The sequence below is a fragment of the Macrobrachium nipponense genome, chromosome 42, assembly GCF_015104395.2.
Source record: "Macrobrachium nipponense isolate FS-2020 chromosome 42, ASM1510439v2, whole genome shotgun sequence".
Taxonomy (NCBI): Eukaryota; Metazoa; Arthropoda; class Malacostraca; order Decapoda; family Palaemonidae; genus Macrobrachium; species Macrobrachium nipponense.
In genome coordinates, this window is record NC_061103.1 from 33,909,987 (window position 1) to 33,930,102 (window position 20,116).

At 36.4% G+C, this 20,116-nt stretch overlaps 1 protein-coding gene across 2 annotated transcripts in view; it reads right to left on the reverse strand.

Annotated features, from left to right (window-relative positions):
* Positions 1-1,224: 1,224 nt before the first annotated feature.
* LOC135213076 (tachykinins-like) overlaps positions 1,225-20,116 on the reverse strand; it is a 382,992-nt gene continuing 364,100 nt past the window's right edge. For both annotated transcript variants that reach the window (XM_064246930.1, XM_064246929.1), the window contains exons 3-6: positions 11,403-11,555; positions 8,332-8,426; positions 5,241-5,400; positions 1,225-3,292 (exon numbers count right to left, since the gene is read on the reverse strand). In XM_064246930.1, coding sequence (XP_064103000.1) covers positions 5,242-5,400; positions 8,332-8,426; positions 11,403-11,555 — 407 coding nt within the window. In that variant the 3' untranslated portion in view covers positions 1,225-3,292; position 5,241. The remainder of the gene's footprint in view (positions 3,293-5,240; positions 5,401-8,331; positions 8,427-11,402; positions 11,556-20,116) is intronic.

The window sequence follows — 20,116 nt, forward strand, 5'->3', positions numbered from 1 at the left end:
CCCACATATCACGATTTACTTTGCAGATTTCAAAGATTACTGAATTATTAATTTTTTTCCTTTTCTCTTCTTTACCGTAAATCAAAATACCATAGAATTCTAACGTTTCATTGATAATGATCGTACATCTAGCAGGTACAGATCTTTGGTCACTTCTGCAGAAAGTTGAACTCTCCATCTATGGTTTCCTTTTTCCCACACATTTATCATACATGTAATGAGTAGATGTTCAGTAAACTGTTAGGAAAGGCCTGTCCTACACTAGCAGTCTTTGTTTTTTAATTTTTTTTATTTGTCAAAAGTGTGCATTTCTAAATGACCACGAAACTATATTACATTATGTTTACGTTTAGGAATGCATAACTCAAACTGAACAGGGAGAATTGAACTCCAGTAATCTTGAGTATCAGACTTACGGCCTCTATGCGCAAGAACCCGCGCTGGCATAAAGCCAGCTCAATTGAATAACGGAGTATTAGACTTACTTTCCGGGTTTTAGTATAGTAACTACTAAGTTTCTTTGCAGTTGGACACTTCTTGCCTGCTGTTCGAGTTGGGAACCTTCATAGTATTGTTAAACCATATCTGTGGTTAAACCTCGACTCTTTACTCGTCTTTTCACAACCATTGTCATTTTTAAGGTAAAAATTTCTTGAAATGGTCATGGTTGGGCTACCCATTTAATATACCAGAAACGGTGGATGGTCATTTCCACAAGAAATTTTCCATTCGGCTGCTGTTATACCACCAGTATGACGTAGCATCATTCAGTGTTGCCAACCAGGGTGGATTTTCCCCAAATTTAGGGAATCGGTGGCCTGAATGGGGGAAATGCCTCGAAAATTTCGGGAATTAGGCAGCTGTGTGATATATAGTGTAAGCTGTAGGGAGCCTGTACTGCTGGTCGGTAACTTTCTAAATTATACTTTATTGTCTAATTTCACATTTGTTTGAACGTGCCGTAGGAAATAGAAGACATTGTATGAAATTGGGAATTCTGGGGAATTTTTGTCTGGTGCTTGGGGGGGGAATCAGGAGGACATGATTGGCATCACTGCTATGATGTATACCTTACTTTGTTGGTAGGCATGGTGGCGCCACTTTCAGTACAATTTTGAGTTAATTTTTTTTTCCCAGGCTGACGACAGATCCAGAGGCCTAGAATTCGCAAAATTGGGATTGTCAGGTGAGAGTTTGAAACATTGGGGATTTTAAAACTAGTACGACGAGGATTGTCTTTTATTGCAATTAAAGTACAATTCAATGACAATTTGTTTAATGGATTACATCATTTTTACATGAGCAGATTCATCTGAACAATTTGTATAGAGTCTCCAATTCTAAAGGCAAAGTTTATTGTTACTGACGCAAGTGTATGATTTGAACACCAAATTTTATATGCTATATATATATATATATATATATATATATATATATATATATATATATATATATATATATATATCTGTATATTCGTCTGTCAATCACTTTTTTTAAACAATGAATCTGCTAGGCTCTTAAATGTAAATCACTCGCAACAGGCTGTTTGACAGATGTGAAACCGATGGTAGCTTCTGTGTATCAAGTATACAGGGAATCGCGAAGGAAGAGGTGAAAGTGATGGTAAAAAGCTTTCGAGAAAACCGACAAAAATAAGATGAAAAAAACAAAAACCATACCAGACATGGATTACTAAATCATGCAGTGTCTACCATCAACTCCAAATCATATGGGAAACAATACTGAAAAAAACCAACTACTATTATAATTCAAATCAAATCCGATAGAGGGGTCCGTCTTCGTCTCAGACTACAGGGTACAAAGAAGCCGAAAGGATTTGGAATGTTCCTACATAAAAACTTTATTGGACGAAGCTACGAATTCTATGCTTAGAGAACTCACACGAAAAGTTTTACACAATATATTTTTCTCTTCTTCTATGATTTATACAATATGATTACACAACTCTATGTTGTTACAAGAACAAGGGTACGGCAGCTTGTGTGATACCAAAAGGAAGTGAGCGAATGCAAGTGGAAAAAGGAGGAGAGTTCAGCAAAACTTGGTCTAGGCTCGTATGTTCGGACAGAGAACGTTAGGTACTGATTATGATACTCGGTCTATTTCAGAGGCTACAACAGAGCTCCAAACAGCTGTCCAGTGACAGAATTTCTCCTCCGTCTTCTTCTTTCCAGTGAGACAACAGCTGAGCGTCCTACAAGACGGGAAGTGCGCGGGAGGGAAAATACTTGAACCGTTACCAAATTTGGTTCGCGGACTTCTCTGGCCGAACACACTCGCTAACTTTCAAATGAAATAACGAAAATCAAGAGTATTTCCCAGCCTGAAACACCAGTTTTTTGTAAAGCAGGGGAGCAAGATGTTTATCACAAACACACGTGCTATTCGAACCTGAGGGGAGAGCCTAAATAAAGAGAGATACACAAACGGTGAATGTAAAAAAATGAATATAAAATAGATGGGAGCACAGATACAAGCCGTAAGGGTTCGAATGCGAAAAGGAGCTATCGTTGTACTGCTGATTTTCTTTCTCTAAATTTGTTTTCTCCATGAAACAGGAAAATAAAATTTACAGACAAAATAATCCACATCTTTTCAACACTTCCAGACAAGACGCTCAGAGAAGGCAATGGCATTTGATTATGTAATGTTCCCTAAGTCCGAAATCTAACGCTGCCGCCAGACTGATATGTATACGTGGTCCTTTTCATAAACTATTCAGAGGAATTAAGTTAAAACCCATCAGAATGCACTGAGAGATATTTCTATAGACTTAACTGAAAGTACGAGTGTTGACAGATGTAAATTAATACCACACGCAATAAAGGAACACTAGACTCATAAAAATTGTAAAGGTTAAACAACAGAACAAATCTGTATATAGGAAGAGCAGAGGAAGTAGAAGAAGAAAAAGCTACCTTAATACAAATTCCAAGGCCTATTGCTGGTATTTTCTCCAATATACAGTCAACTTCTCATAGCATTACACAAAATTTATTCTTTTTTTTTACGAACTAGAAGACTAAACGCCGTGCGACCTAAGATGGAAGGTCGTGATGGAGAGACAAAGATAGAGTGGTAGAGAAAGAGAGAGATAGAGATGGGGGTGTTGATCTGGCTGGGGGAGTAATGGTATCATCTACGCTCTTCAAACGGTCAAAACTAAGTATGATTTATGGACATGGGGGGACTTTTGGCTTTTTTTGTTTTTTTTTAAGAGTTTGTCCTCCTCGTTTCTCTTCGGAGAGGGAGGTCTGGAGACGTCCTCCACCTGCAATGAGAGAAAAAAGAAGGAAATAAAATATGTTCAAGTACTTGGTGAACGTGATTAGAACAAAATCCTAGGTTTCCTTGATGATTCTGTTGCATTTATGAGACTAGTGCCAACATCGAACTCTATTCTGTTCAGATAATATTCGATTACCTAACTTGTAAATTACAAATGAAAATACAAAATCATTACGGAAATTTAGTATACAGTTAGTGTTCTGGTGAACCAGACATCATCTTAATAAATGCGGGGAAAAAAACATAAGCGCAGTGTAACAAGTATTGTAATTTTTTTAAGCACGAAACGACATCACAAGTGATTCCTGTGAAATATTTTTCTAAAATTATAAATGCAAACAATATATATATATATATATATATAATATATATATATATCATATATATATATATATATATATATATATAATATATATATATATATATATATATATATATATATATACATATATATATATATATATATATATATATATATATATATATATATAATATATACACACATATACATATATATATACACACTTATATATATAATACATATATATACACATATATATATATATATATATATATATATATATATATATATATATTATATATAGTTATAGATATATATATATATATATATATATATATATATATATATATATATATACACGAGAGAGAGAGAGAGAGAGAGAGAAGAGAGAGCAGAGAGAGAGAGAGATAGAGAGAGAATAACAGCAACGTAATTTTTTTATTATATCGGTTAAACCAATTGCTCTCCATTTCATTCAAGCCTTCATTTTTGACTATTATTACAATACTTTTTTTTTCGTTAACTCTAAAAGACCCATGAGTTCGGCGTGAACTCATCCTTCTTTTTATAATACATCAACGGTGGTGACGAACCACGAGATAAAGTAATTCAATCAATTTTTGTTTCTGGAAACTCTTTTATTCTAATTTTATTGCTTTCAAGGCAAATATTTTTGCTAGTAAAACACTACCTGAAATTTAGAATAACTGGTTTATAGGCTAACACGATTAAAAAACACAAGAAGATAATAATTTTTATGACTCCGAAAGATATAGTTTACTAGTCTTGAAGCCTAACAAATTAAATATTCCTTTGCAGCTCTCCATAACTGGACGAAGCAACACTAAGTAAAGACCAACCGTAGAAAAAAGAAAACATTCGCTTTGCAACCACACAATCCTTAACGAGGCAGAACAAGAGCTCTCTAATTGCCTCAAGTGGCTGCTTTTAACGAACAGCCATCACGCGGGAGTCTCGCTGGGCAAAATTCAGCCTAGGGCCTGGCGCTCCGGAATGAGCTAATTCGTACCGAGTGACACAACGAAAGGAGCTTTCAATTCATTTGCCACGGTCGTCCAATCAAAAGCCTCGCGCTCTTTTGTTTTTCCTCCTCCTCCTCCTGTTCTTCTTCTTCTTGGCGTCTCTCCTTCGGACAGAAGCGACATGATTTTCAATCGGAATTTTCGTCCTCGTTGGAGGACATTTGGGGACATTTTCGCCATGACAAAAAGGACATTTATCGAAGGCCAAAGGGATTAGTAAGTAAAAGGAAATGAGATGACGAATATAACTGCATTGCTCGAAGAGTAAAGTGATTATTGAAAAAAAAATGAGACGGGTAAAATGAGAAAGCAATTTTACATTTTTTACGTTAAAATCTAGAGGGAACGCAGCTCTACATTCAAGGAGAGAGACGTAAATACCGACTTCCAATCCGTCTCCTAGACTTACAGAGGCAAGATCCTGGAAGTTAATGAATAAAAAAAAAAGTGTCCAATTACGTTAATACATCCTTATACAAAATCCCTCATTCAGAACCGGTGAAACTTGAGAGAGAGAGAGAGAGAGAGAGAGAGAGAGAGAGAGAGAGAGAGAGAGAGAGAGAGAGAGAGAGAGAGAGCTGGCTCACCTCAGCCCCTCATTCCGAGGAACCCCGATGGTGCTCTTTTATCCATGCTGAGCTCGTCGTCGGTCTGGTCGTCGTAGACGGACTTTTTGCCTCGCATGCCGAGGAATCCTGAAGGAGCTCGCTTTTGCTGTTGTCCTTCGGCTGCCATCGCTGAGAGGACCTGTTGGTTGGAAGGGCACGAGGCCGTTAGCGTTCTCATATGCACAGGATTTTGTTTAAGACTTAGATCGGTATGAATAAATGAATCAAACAGCATTGCCCTAGGCCTACGTGAGACAGTACAGTTTACAGAATAACTACCTCACAATCCACTAGACCTACGTGTGACAGTACAGTATACAGAATAAATACACAATTCTCCCATAGACTTGAAGTATACAGAATAACTACGCAACTCTTCCCTAGACCTATGACAAAGTATGCATAATAACTATACAGCACTCTCCTAGAACTATGTGACTCAGTAAACAGAATAAGTAAACAGAATAATAACACAATATTCCCCTAGACCTACGTGACACAGGACAGTGATTGCTTTTGTTGTCGTTCGAAATTGGAAAACAACGAGGAAGAGATTGCACAAAAACAGTTTGATAATGGCTGCTGATGTTTACGGTAAAATGATAAAATAATAACAAACCTAACTAAATTAATTGTTTCATAAGGAGGGAGGTTGCTAGGCCTACACTCTGCACGCGAGACTGAAAAAAAAAAAACTCCCATTGATCTAGAAAGCGTTTGATGGCGTCGTAAAGGTTGCATCTCTAGACTTTTAAATTATTTAGTGGACTGATATGCTTTGTAAATAAGGGCCTAAAAGACTATAGGAGAGAGAGAGAGAGAGAGAGAGAGAGAGAGAGAGAGAGAGAGAGAGAGAGAGTTCCTACGGTCGTCCAGCACAGAATCTCCCGACCGGAAACGTGGGAGACTTTCTTCGAAACTTTGGTCAAACCGTCATAATGCTGTATGGGATTCGTGAAAGTCCCCCCAAAAACTTTTAATGACCTCACTTCCTAAGGGACTACTGACCTTCAATTGACCGCGATGCGAAGGGGAAGTATGCCTATTTGTACATCAAATGTGCTGTTCACAGAAGCAATTACTATACTTTTTTCCCCGCTTTGTGTATGATACCCACAGAGTCATTGTAATTCAAGGGTAATTTTGGGATATTTTGTATAATAAAATCACTATAAATTCAACTGGTAAAACGAAACATTAAAATATTTAGAAAAAAAAAGGTTATCTTACGATCGATTATTACACCAATGACATTAGAATAACTTGCTACATAAATGTAACTGACTTTGCAATTAAAATTATGCCACATCTTTTAAAATTGACGCTGTATTCGACTTGAACACTGTAACTTAAATAACTTAATTAATGGAGTCTCATATAATCAGTTTCAGTGATAACACTCAATAGGTCTAATATCGTTACTAACATAATCAGTTTCAGTGGAAAAATTCACTAGGTCTAATATCGTTACTAACATAAACAGTTTCAGTGGAAAATTCACTATACTCTGTTTTTTTTCCATCTGTCCACCCGCCTGTGGTGTGTCGTATTGTAACACTGTGTCCCGGGCTTTAGATAGTTACATTCAGTTTACACTCAACAACAATAATAATATCCTATTTCGAATATTAACAGTGTAACTCGCAAAGAGTAAATTATTAGAACACTTTTCAGTTGCAAATGTACACCCAGATATCCTTTTATTTACCTAAAACTTACACATAGCGTAAATATTTAAAGCCAGGGACGCAGTGTTACCATATGAAGACACCACAGGCGGGTGGACAGATGGAAAAAAAACAGAGTATAGTCTAATATCGTTACTAACATAAAGTTTCAGTGAAAACACTCACTAGGTCTAATATCTTTTACTATCATAAAAAGTTTCAGTGTTAAAATTCACTATACTCTGTTTTTTTCCATCTGTCCATCCACCTGTGTGCAAGTTTTACGTAAATAAAAGGACATCATGGTGTACATTTGCAACTGAAAAGTGTTTTAATAATTTACTGTATGCTATGCGAATTACACCATTAATATTCGAAATAGGATATATTTAAAGACCGGGACGCAGTGTTACCATGCGCAAACACCACAGGCGGATGGACAGATGGAACAAAAAAAAACCAGTATAGGTTCTAACATCGTTATTGACATAAATAGTTTCAGTGGAAAACTTCACTATACTCGGCTTTTTTCAATCCGTCCACTGGCTTGTGGTGCTTGCGCATGGTAACACTGTGTCCCTGGCTTTAAATAGTTACGCTATGTTTAATTTTTAGGTAAATAAAAGGATATCTGGAAGTACATTTTGCAACTTGAAAAGTGTTTTTTTTAATAATTTACTGCATGCGAATTACACCGTTAATATTTGAAATAGGATATTGTTATTTTTATTGTTGAATGTACGCTGCCTTTTCGGGGTGGCGAATGGAACAGCCAGACGCAGTGGCAGGAGAATTGCCTCTCTCGCTGTTCACTACGGCAAGATGTCAAGTTTATTGGACCACACCTACTCTGTTACTAAACTACGTGTTACTTCATTACATGTAAGTATATCAGTATATACTTTTAATTTTTTTTTTTATAAATTGCGTTTTAGCCAGATACGATGTGACGTAACTTGGTTTAGCATCTGTTACATGGAATTTGCGTCTGGCTGTTCCATTCGCCACCCCGAAAAGGCAGCTTACATTCGCCAAGGTCCTTTAAATATACTCGGTCCGAGTATATTTAAAGGACCTTGCATTCAGCAATAATAACAATATCCTATTTCGAATATTAACGGTGCAATTCGCATACAGTAAATTATTAAAACACTTTTCATGTGCAAATGTACTCCAGATATCCTTTTATTTACCTAAAACTTACATAAAGCGTAACTACTATTTAAAGTCTGGGACACAGTGTTACCATGCGAGAGCACCACAAGCGGGTGGAGGAGGAGGGAAAAAACACAGAGTATAGGTCTAATATCGTTTCTAACATAAACAGTTTCAGTGAAAAAACACTCACTAGGTCTAATATCCTTTCTAACATACGGCACGTTGATATTTTAACTTCTCCTTACCTCAATGAGAGCATCAACTTCTTCGTCGTCGTATTTCTTGCCTCTCATGCCAAGGAATCCGGAAGGAGCCTTCTTGCCTCGCATGCCCAAAAATCCTGCAAAGTGGGCATGACGTTAGAAAAAAAAAGGACCAAAAGAAAATAAAAATCGCTTTAATGTACCTGTTGTAATCAACGAAAGGTGGTTTTAGGAGGAGGCCGACGGGGAAAGCAACTGTATGCGGGAAAAAATTTATATTAAAAGGTTTATGATCTGTGGGTATTAGTAACACTCATAGATACATTTTATCATGTACAAAATTCTCCGGGAAATAATAGATTATTTGTTTGCGTTCTTGGCAATGGTCAATATAATTAATGTATATTACGATTTTTTCTGTCGTAATAATTCATTGGAAATTTCATTATCTTGCGTATCAGAATTTCCATATCAGACTGATAAGTGATATTTTGACCAGGTGATACGAATAATTAAAGGGGGGGGGGGGGGGTGTGTATGTACTATTACGTGATACAATGGAAAGCTGTTCAAGAATATAAGGAAAAAATCCTCGTCGAAGAGCTTAAGTAATTTTCGTAAGTGGATTTCGAAGCGTTAAAAATATTCGGGAGATTTAATAGTCCAATACGACTAATATTTTTTCCAAGATTTATTCCCTAGTACAACATATTGGTTAAAAATTTCCCGTCAGTATTTCTGTGTTATTGTATCAGTGAAATTCTACATTCATGAAATGTAGAATGCGAAATGCAATTTGAAAAAATTTGGGAATATAAAAATAAACTGAATTATTTTTTGAACATTGAAATGTTTTTTTCACAACGAAATATTTGACATTCACTCGAAACTGCTTACAACACCAACAATTAGAAATGAAAGAAAATCAATTGCAGTACTTTATAGGGACTGTAACGGAATCTGCAGACTTAATACTGTATATATATATTTCGTACCCAAATACGTAAAACTGCAGAAACAGTTTTACTCAACAACATTTCCGTCAAACCGAATACACAATATTTCGGCTGCATTTCTCTAATTCTTTGGAAGAATCGTAAAATTCAGACACCCTCTACACCATTCTCTATTATTTCTAAGAGAAAAAAAAAAGAAAATCAGGCCTTTAACATCACTCGTTATGAGATCTAAGGATTTGACCGAATTATTATAAAGAAATATGCAAAAGGTCCTCGTGTTTCGTTTATCAAATGAATTTGCTTTGCGTATGCGACGATAACATTGGAAGGCAAATACGAACGGGAGAGACAGAGAAATGAAATAAAGATGTACATGAAAGATCAAACGGATAAAATGATTGGCAATGTGAAATAAACAAAAGGGAATTGTACTTCAGTTTATGGAACGAATTGCTTTACAAAGGTACTAATTTTTTTAAAAAAAGGGACAATTCCATCATATAGTAATCTTACTAAGAGGGAGGCAGAGTTAGTTAAAAGCAATGTACAATGTAACCATTGTACTCTGAAGAAAAATGTTATGTACCTTTTTGTTGCAAATTCAAATAATTCTTTATCATTTCCAAGCATAAAGGAAAAAGTTTCTATTTTCTTTTTGTTATTAATTAAAATTAGATGTTATTACCTGTTTTATACCTTCGGTGTTGTAAATTCAAATATCTTTTAAATTTAATTAGAATAATGACAAAAAAGTTTATAGTCTCTTTCCTTGTTAATTAATTAAGATTAGATGTTTTAATTAAGATTAGATGTTATTCAGACAATTCTTAAGTAATGGCAAGCATAAAGAAAAAAAAATCTAGATTTTGTTTCCCTGTTATAACAAAAAATTAAGGTTAGATGTTATTATTTGTTTTATACCTTTGCTTCATAAAAAATTTAAACAATTCTTAATTGATTCCAAGCATAAAGAAAAAAATCTAGATTTTGTTATTTGTTTAATTCCTAGAGGACAATGCTTTATTGAATCAAATATATAATTCCCAACATCAAAAATTATTTGACTTAATAAAGTCAAATAATTGGCCTCTGGGAATAAAACAAACAACAAAATCTAGATTTTTTTCTTAATGCTTGGAATCAATTACGAATTATTGGATTTTTTTTTTTATAAAATAAAGGTACAAAACAGATAATAACATCTAACCTTAAATTTTTGTTATAACAATGAAAGAAAATCTAGATTTTTTTTGGTCTTTATGCTTTGAATTACTTAAGAACTATTTGAATTTACATAAAAAAAAAACAAATGTGTAAAACAGGTAACAACATAATTCTAATTAATCATGAAAGACAAGAATTAAATATTGGACTTTATATAAAAAAAACAAATGTATAAAACAGGTAACAACATAATTCTAATTGATCAATAAAAACAGGAATTACGTATTTGAAGTTATATATAAAATTATAAAACAGGTAACAACATGATTGTAATTAATAAAGAAAAACAAGAATTAAATATTTTAACTTATATACAAAGATATAAAACAGGTAACAAGATAATTCTAATCGATCAGAAAAGATGAGAATGAAGTGAATTTATATATAAAAAACAAATGTATAAAACAGGTAACAACATGATTCTAATTAATCAAGAAAGACAAGAATTAAGTATTTGAAGTTATATAAAAAATTATAAAACGGTAACAACATAATTGTAATTATTCAAGAAAGACGAGAATGATTTTAATTTATATAAAAAATGTATAAAACAGGTAACATAATTCTAATTAATCAAGAAAGACAAGAATAAATATTTAATTTATATATAAAAAACTGTGTTAAACAGGTAACAACATAATTCTAATTGATCAAGAAAAACAAGGATTAAGTATTTGAAGTTATATAAAAATGATAAAACAGGTAACAACATAATTGTAATTAATCAAGAAAAACAAGAACGAAATATTTGAATTGAACTTATATAAACAGTTAACAACGTAATTCTAACCAATCAAGAAAGACGAGAACGATTTGAATTCACAGCACAAAAGGTATTATACAAAACAGGGAATCACACCCAACTTCAACTAACAGGGAAAGAAAACTAAGTAACGCCACAAACAACAAACCAGCGAACAGAAGACTCACCTGAGGGTGCCTTCTTTCCGCGCATGCCCAGGAACCCGGAGGGAGCTCGCTTCAGGAGGGCTTCGAGTTCGTAGTCGGCGAAGTTGTTGCCGTAAACTTCCTCATCGCTCTTCTTCCCTCTCATGCCGAGGAAGCCGGAGGGCGCCTTCTTGCCTGCGAGTTACAGAGGAAAAAGAAGAAGAAGATGAAGAATAAGAATCAGGTGGCTGGAATTGATAAGCAATGTACCGTTGAATCTACGTATGTGGTACAGGTAATGTTTACCAACACAGCGGGGCAACCGGAGGGCGCCTTCTTGCCAGCGAGTTACAGAAGAAGAAGAAGAAGAAGAAGAATGAGGTAGTTGGAACTGATACCTTTCCGGCAACATGGATGAATTACTTCTATCAACTTTTTAGCTCTAAATCTCAGTTCCTGATATGCAAACAAGATCTAAGCTGAACAAAAAGAAGAAGCAATTAATAAACACTTGGTATGGACAGTATTTGGGAGGGTGACCATGCAGATAAGTCAGATGACGTCAGCATATAAGCCTCTTGAGTATTCATGAAGCGAGGAGTATAGTCACCCCACTGGAGAGAGAGAGAGAGAGAGAGAGAGAGAGAGAGAGAGAGAGAGAGAGAGAGAGAGAGAGAGAGAGAGAGAGAGAGAACTATAAGCGCAGAAAAATAGTGTCCAACTAAAGTTATATCAAAGCAAAGTGCATTCATAGACCAACATGCTGAAAACTGCTCAATTTATCTTTCAATAGCAAAAAAATTGACCTCAAGTATCAAAAACTCAACACCAAGAAATTCCCTTCATAACTCTGGAAGCACATTTATACCATACACGGTTTCCAGAACTCTCCCGAAGTCCAGACACGTGTTCATTCTTACGTAACTCCCGAGATTTTGTCGATAAAAGATAAATCTTGTGTCCCGCATCTTATTCAAAACCATCAGAGCCATACGGCCTTTTTTGATTAACAGTATTTTTCACTCTCTCGTCATTTGTAAGACACGGTCTTATAGCAACCATTTCGAGTGGGAGTCAAAGAACTGTGAATTCATTACAGCAATTCCAACAAGCTGTAACAAAACGACTTGAAGGGAGAAAGAAGCCGAGAGGGTCCTCTAACTTCAAATGAATCGATAAAGGCAATCCTTCAATTAGTAGAGGCTGTATGAATTGGATATAGGAGTCTACGCACTTTCAGTTTATGATCAGATAATATACCTCCAGTCGCTCCCTTTCACACCATTATTATCTATATCAACTTGCACCTCCATTCTTCGGCGTAATCGAGTTTCCTGTATGAAGCTCTCAGCCACGGCCCAGGAAACTTTCAGCCACAGCCGGTGGCGGCCTCTGTTGTTGGTATCTATAGCTTTGGCAGACGCACGAACAACATGACTGACTTTGGGCTTAATAAAATAAAAACTACTGAGGCTAGAGGGCTGCAATTTGGTATGTTTGATGATTGGAGGGTGGATGATCTGCATACCAATTTGCCTCCCTCTAGCCACAGTGCAACAGTGACTATACTCGTTTTTTTTTCCATCGGTCCACCCACCTGTGGTGTTTGCGTACGGTAACACTGCGTCCCGGGCTAAGATAGTTACATTCAGCTTACATTCAACAATTTTGATAATATCCTATTTCGAATATTAACGGTGTAATTCGCATAGAGTAAATTATTAAAACACTTTTCAGTTGCAAATGAACCCCAAGATATCCTTTTATTTACCTAAAACTTACACATAGCGTAACAATCGAAAGCCCGGGACGCAGTGTTACCATACGCAAACACCACAGGCGGGTGGACAGATAGAAAAAAACAGAGTATAGGTTTAATTTACTAGCACCTCTGTCCATTTATAAAAGGACATTTAAAAAATTTCTATCATATACGAACGTGTCACACACATGAAAAGTATCTATATCGAATAAAACCTTTGTAAACAAATGAAAAAATAACTGACAGAATAAGACAACCGTACACAAATGAAGACGCGCATCATATACGACGGACTGAAGGTATATATATATAAAAATGTCCCCAACCCAAAGCAAGCAAACGAAAGAACTTGCAGCAACATCCTTCGACATCATTAAACGCCTTGAATTCGTCATTTTAATTCCTCGCTCACAGTCAACTGGGCTAATTTAATCTCGCCAACTGTTTCAAAGAGCACATTGGAACCCGTCTCTTCGTCGGACGAATTTCTATTGCTCCGGTAAATACGTATTGAGTTTTTTTTTTTCGTGTTACAAGTTTTGGTTATGAGAGAGAGAGAGAGAGAGAGATCTTTTCACTGAGGGGAGAGAGAGAGAGAGAGAGAGAGAGAGAGAGAGAGAGAGAGAGAGAGAGAGAATCTTTTCACTGAGGCGAGAGAGAGAGAGAGAGAGAGAGAGAGAGAGAGAGAGAGAGAGAGAGAGAGAGAGAGAGAGAGAGAGAGAGAGAGAGAGAGAGAGAGAGAGTATATGATCTTTTTCAACTGCCAGAGAGAGAGACAAAACAAGCGATCTCCAGAGAGAGAGAGAGAGAGAGAGAGAGAGAGAGAGAGAGAGAGAGAGAGAGAGAGAGAGAGTACACAATTTCTGTTTAACCGCCAGAGAAAAAAATACTTAATCTATTCATTAACTACGTCTTAAAAGTAGACGCTAAGCTTTGCATAATGTAACCCCTTGAACACTGACGTACACCAAAAAAGGGTTGAAACTTCGTGTCCTTGAATCAAGCAATTCAGAGCACCAACCTCCCACTAATTAGTACGAGGAATTCTGTCACTTTTGGTAAATAACTAAAACTAATGAAGAACTGGGTGTTGCTATACACCTGGGTAGTTATGTAACGTCCTAATATAGATACAATTCATTTGTTTAACCAGTTTCTGGTATCGCTGTAAAGGAACATTAAAAAATGGTGGATTAAGGAAATGGGAATTTTAAAAACTCAACGGAAGAATTCCAAGACTTAGTAGTTTAGGAACTGAAACATCTATGACCACTGGAAGGCTTTACAGTGTTGATTTCATTTCAGTGTCTCTGTTCTGCAGCTCATTGTAGGCAATCACAAACGACTGTGGCCTTTTCCTGAGAGTAAACTCATTCTTCAAGAATATCTTATTTGAATTCAGTACCTCTTTGTCCAATGTTGCTTGTGCAGTTGCTACTCTTTGCATTCACTGTCTCGTTGTCCAATTTCCTTGTTTTTGTTTGTATGGTGTTGTTACGTTGAATGGAACCAGTGGTTATTCAGCAACTGGAACAACGACTTTGCGTGACTTCCGAACCGCGTCGAGAGTGAACTTCTATCACCAGAAATACACATCTCTCACTCCTCAGTGGAATGCCCGAGAATCGAAATAGCGGCCACCAAGGTGGTACGCCAACACCATACCGACCATGCCACTGAGGCGCTTGTGGAACTGCTATGCTGGGAGCCCGAATCGGTTTTACTGTTATAATACAAAAGGTGAACCTTTATGTGATGACGATGTAGTCTCCTTAATTGTGTAAATCTTGCGTTTTTATGAAACTACCTTAATGAGCAAAACCTGATGCAATACGCTATTCAGAAGGTTTATTTATTCTTTAGTCATATCCTTCAGATTCTCCACTCGGACGTGATTCAACTTGGGCCTAAATATCCAAACGCTGAACCATCTAAGCTGTTTGTCTTTCTTAAAAAAAAAAAAAGTTTCTGTGACATCTTGCTGGCTTAATTTGCATTCTTGGTTCTAATTTACGGAATTCTGTCCTGAACGCATACATCGATACTGCCAAAAGACCAAGGGCACCACAAGGCACCACAGAAAGAAGCTGAACATCAAAGTAGGGTCTCAAAAAGAGTTACTCTCCTTCGATACGAATCTTCTTAAGAGCAAAGTTTCTCGAACTCGTGAAATCGCGTGACACAAAAAGCAGACCTTTTAGCAAAATAAGGGCGATTGAAAGAGTTCACCGAGAGATTATAATATCGAAATCCCATCGGTGATAGTACACGGAGATTAAAATTAATACTGTTAAAATTAATACAGTTAATCTCTTTGACACACGCGATGTTCTCTCTGTCTGTCTGTCTAATACGAATTGAAGGGTATTTTTATATCATAGATATATCTAAAATTACTTTCCGGATTTTTTTTTCAGATATCTGCAATCTCTCTCTCTCTCTCTCTCTCTCTCTCTCTCTCTCTCTCTCATAAGAATTGAAGGGTATTATTATATCATAACAATAACTAAAATGATTTTCCGGATTTTTTTTTTAACAAATATCTGCAATTACTCTTATGAGTTACATAAACTCCCTCCATTCTACTCAAACTAATATTTTCTTTTTTTTTGTAAATTAAAATTATTTTGCATTGTTTTATAAACAAATGCTCTCAGTTGCCAATTATTTTCTAAAAATAATAAAAAAAATAATCTGGGAATGGATATATCAGCGACTTTGGTCACCAAGTCGTTTCTCTCTCTAAGAAATAATAAATGAAATAAAAAATACTAAAACACCTAAAAGAAAAAAGTACTGAAGGAAATTCGGAGAGAGAGAGAGAGAGAGAGAGAGAGAGAGAGAGAGAGAGAGAGAGAGAGAGAGAGAGAGAGAGAGAGTCTGGAATTCTAGTTAGAAATTACGCTGAGAACAGGTAAATGTGCACGGGGAAATTTTACATAAAACAAAACATTAATTTTAAGGAATTTACGCGAACCTTATGAACGTTTTACGATTAATACGCGTACATAACCCAACATCTGATTAACGAAATGAACCAATACATGTACAAATGAACTAGAACGAAAGTAATGAAAAGGAACACTACGTCAAGGAACTCTCTACAGCCTTTCCATGTTCCCTACGACTATCTACCTGTAAGCTGTTACAGCATTAAGCAAGGTGGATGGAAATGGACCTTGGTAATTAACCAACCGCAAAAAGTCGTTTGTCGACTTGCTGCAGGAAGCCTATAAAATCGCCCACACACGTCCAGAAAACTAGCCTGGACAAACTTCACTTCCGAGGAATTTAATGAAAGCATTCCAGACTTCCATTTCGTATGTAAATGGAGTTGATAGCAGGACTAAAGCTTCCCTCTCATTAACACTAATTAATTGCACTTTATGTTCCAGTCTTTTTTTCCCTTTCTTTTTTTCTCTCCTCTTCACTGGCTGGAAAACTGGAAAATATCCGAGCGCTGTTTAGCCAGCCTGGTGTGTTTTCCATAAAGCTACTGACCCCGTGACGCTGTTCGGCTAAAAATGTCTCTCTCTCTCTCTGTTTTTGTTTCTTTTAGTTAATGGGTTCTTTTTTTTTAAATCGAATTTCCCTTTAAGGTTTCACAAAAGAGAAATGTAAACGCAGAAAGCAAAACACGATTCTATCTACGTGTTTGGGTAATGTGCTTCTGATAAGGGAGCCTGAAATTAAAACCTTTGTAATTTTTGGGAAACTGAGCTTTGATGTGCCATGTAGGTTTTCTCTACTCATTTTCATAGAACTAAGAGATGCCTATCTAAAAACTACGCTCAAATAACCGCGTTAACTACAACAATATGAATACGAACACGAATACTTGAAGAAAAAGGGTATACAGAGAATCCACAAAAAAGATTTGAAAATGTATAAACCATAAAAGGTTTTTATACCATATACCGAACCTGCCTCATACGCTATTCGAAAAAAGGAAGAGGAAAAAAGGATACTGGTTTAATTTTGGAGTGGCCATACCTTAGAGGAGCTATATGTTAACGTTAAAGCGTCCCTTCTGCCTAATCCATGTGGACAAAGTCATTACTACCTGAAGTAGCCACCCACTTACGTGAGAATTAGTGTTGTTAGAAGTATCTAGAAGTGTCAGCAAAGAAAGGAATGTATAAAAATATACCAGACGATTGGGAGAATGAGTAAAGAATCCAATAATCATTCATCTATTACTTTTAGGGGGGAACTCATGGTTAATAATTGTTGTCATTTCTCTTACCTTTCAATATAGTCACAAAGAAAGAGAGAAAGAGAGAGTTTCTCTCTCTCTCTCTCTCTCTCTCTCTCTCTCTCTCTCTCTCTCTACATCATGATTGCTCATTAACTAACGTGTGTGTGTGTGAACAGACAATAACACACGAGTAATATGCAAATGCACAAAAGCATTTTCAAGCCATCCCTTTGTTGAGAAAATCTGAAAAGCACTTACGCTCTAAAAAAAATGCTTTTTTCTCTGTGGCTACGCAGACGAAAAAACGGTCACTTATTCTGGGACAGAAGTGCTTCGTAAAAATAATGCACAAGAATTTAAGTCAACAATTCACAGTCCAATACAGAAGTGTTGAAATATCATTGCGGTGATGGTACGGAATGGAACGAATTTTGCCCTTTAGTGGGGGAAGTGTTCCTCTGTCCAAAAGGAGTCAAAGTCTAAGCAAGGAGTTTTCCCGTCTCAAAGATATTCCAACTCTAGAGTTGTACTTTTTTTTTGTCGATGACTGCAAAACAACATCGAAATTTCAGGTTAGACCCGAGCTGGGACGAGACATCAAATATTCAATGGCGCACAGCAGCAAACAGACAGCAGCTACGAGATGGCACGCTCGTAAAAAAAAAAAAAAAAGCTACGAGATGGCACACTCGTAAAAAATAGAAAGACAAACATACTAGATAAATAGAAACCACAGACGAGAAGCCTCTACTGGTTTCTTAAGACAAAAATACACAATATACAAGAGGATGTTATAAGATACCGAATTCATCCGCCAGGAAAAAAAAAATCTTGCAACATTGTCAAAGCTGACATATTTTCTTTTCCTTCTTGATCTGAATTGGGAGATAAAGTGGCTGCAACACAGTTATATTTTTATTCGGTTATTGTATCAAGACAGCTATTTTGTTATTCATTTCCATGATTTTCTTTTTATAATCGAAATAGTACAGTGGGAAATTGTTGCAAGCATGTGGCTTTCCCTAAAGAATAAAAAAAACAGTAAGAGGAAATGAAATAGTGGAGATGAACTCAGAATATGAGAGTAAGAGGAAATGAAATAGTGGAAATGAACTCAGAATATGAGAGTAAGAGGAAATGAAATATTGGAAATGAACTCAGAATATGAAAGAAAAAGACCTTCATTGGAACGGGGAAGACAGCCCTTTAATAATAATTAACTTCTATATAAATCTCTTCGTTTTGATTTCCTAATAAGTTAACATTCTTAATAAAAAAAAAGAATGAATCACTGAAGTTTCATGCTAAATTGACCAGACATTCCAGTGCCATTATCAAGATCAGGCAAAAAGAAAAGACAAACAGAAAAAAAGGCCAATAAAGAGACAGAAAAAAGGTCAATAAAGAGCAGAAAAAGGCCAAAAAAGAGACAGAAAAAGGCCAATAAAGAGACAGAAAAAAGGCCAATAAAGAGACAGAAAAAAGGCCAATAAAGAGACAGAAAAAAGGCCAATAAAAAGACAGAAAAAAGGCCAATAAAGAGACAGAAAACACGAGAATGAAATGCATTATACAGCTATCACTCCACAATCCGGTATTTCCGATTTCCAGAATAAACGTGGGAAGAAGTGGCCTGAAGGGTGTTACGAGGCCGTAAAAAAAAAAAAATCTATTTTTGAGGCCTGACCTGCATGAAGATGGTAAATTGCCCATTTCATTCAAATGGTTTTATTTCTTATGGGCTAGATGGCAGCACGCTTCACTATAGCATTGCTGTGTGAGATTTCCACATGTAACTGGTCTCAATTTATTTACATTCGCATTACGCTAAGATAAACTCCTAAAGCATTAACTTGATAGCTAAAGTCTGTACACACAAACTTATCACAACAGTACGGAGAGAGAGAGAGAGAGAGAGTATTAACTTGAGAATTTCATGCTGTTATTTAAGTTTACAAATTGTTCCTAAAAGATGAGAGAGAGAAGAGAGAAGGAGAGGAGAGAGGAGAAGGAAAATGAACGGAGGAAGACAGAGAGAGAGAGAGAGCGAGAGAAGAGAGAGAAGAGAAAGAGAGAAGAGAGAGAGAGAGGAGAGAGAGAGGAGGAATTACTGAACGTGGATTCATGCTGTCATTTAAGTTTAAAAATTTTTCCTATAAATTTCCATGAGAGAGAGAGAGAGAGAGAGAGAGAGAAGGGTGGGTGGCTAAAAATTTTCATTATAGAGATAGAGAGGGCTAAAAATTTTCATTAGAGAGAGAGAGAGAGAGAGAGAGAGAGAGAGAGAGAGAGAGAGAGAGAGAGGACAGTGTTTCCTCTAGATGACATCCTGACCGCGCAAGCCCTCAGCACTTTCGCAAAATCACAACGAAAAATAAAACTTGAGAAGAATTCCACTAACTGACGAAGACCTCAGCCTAGGTCGAGGAGAGTGGGAGGAGAACCTTAAAAGCTGTTGTGCGTGCTGGGAGCGGCCCCAGGGAACGTAGAAAAGGTACATAACACGAACCAAGGGGCATTTCTCTCACTCACTTTCTCTCTCCCTGAGGTAATCACTGCGAATGGAACGGAATGGGTTAGGGGTGGGGTGGGGGGGGGGGATTAGGGGGAGGGGTGGGATGGATGGAATGCTGATGATGTCTTTTTTTTTTTAACCAGACGTCGTGTTTGTGTGTGGGTGGATTTTTCTTCTCTCTCTCTCTCTCTCTCTCTCTCTCTCTCTCTCTCTCTCTCTAGAGAGGTCTTATAATGCTGCTCTCTCTCTCTATCTCTCTCTCTAGAGATGTCTTATCTTAT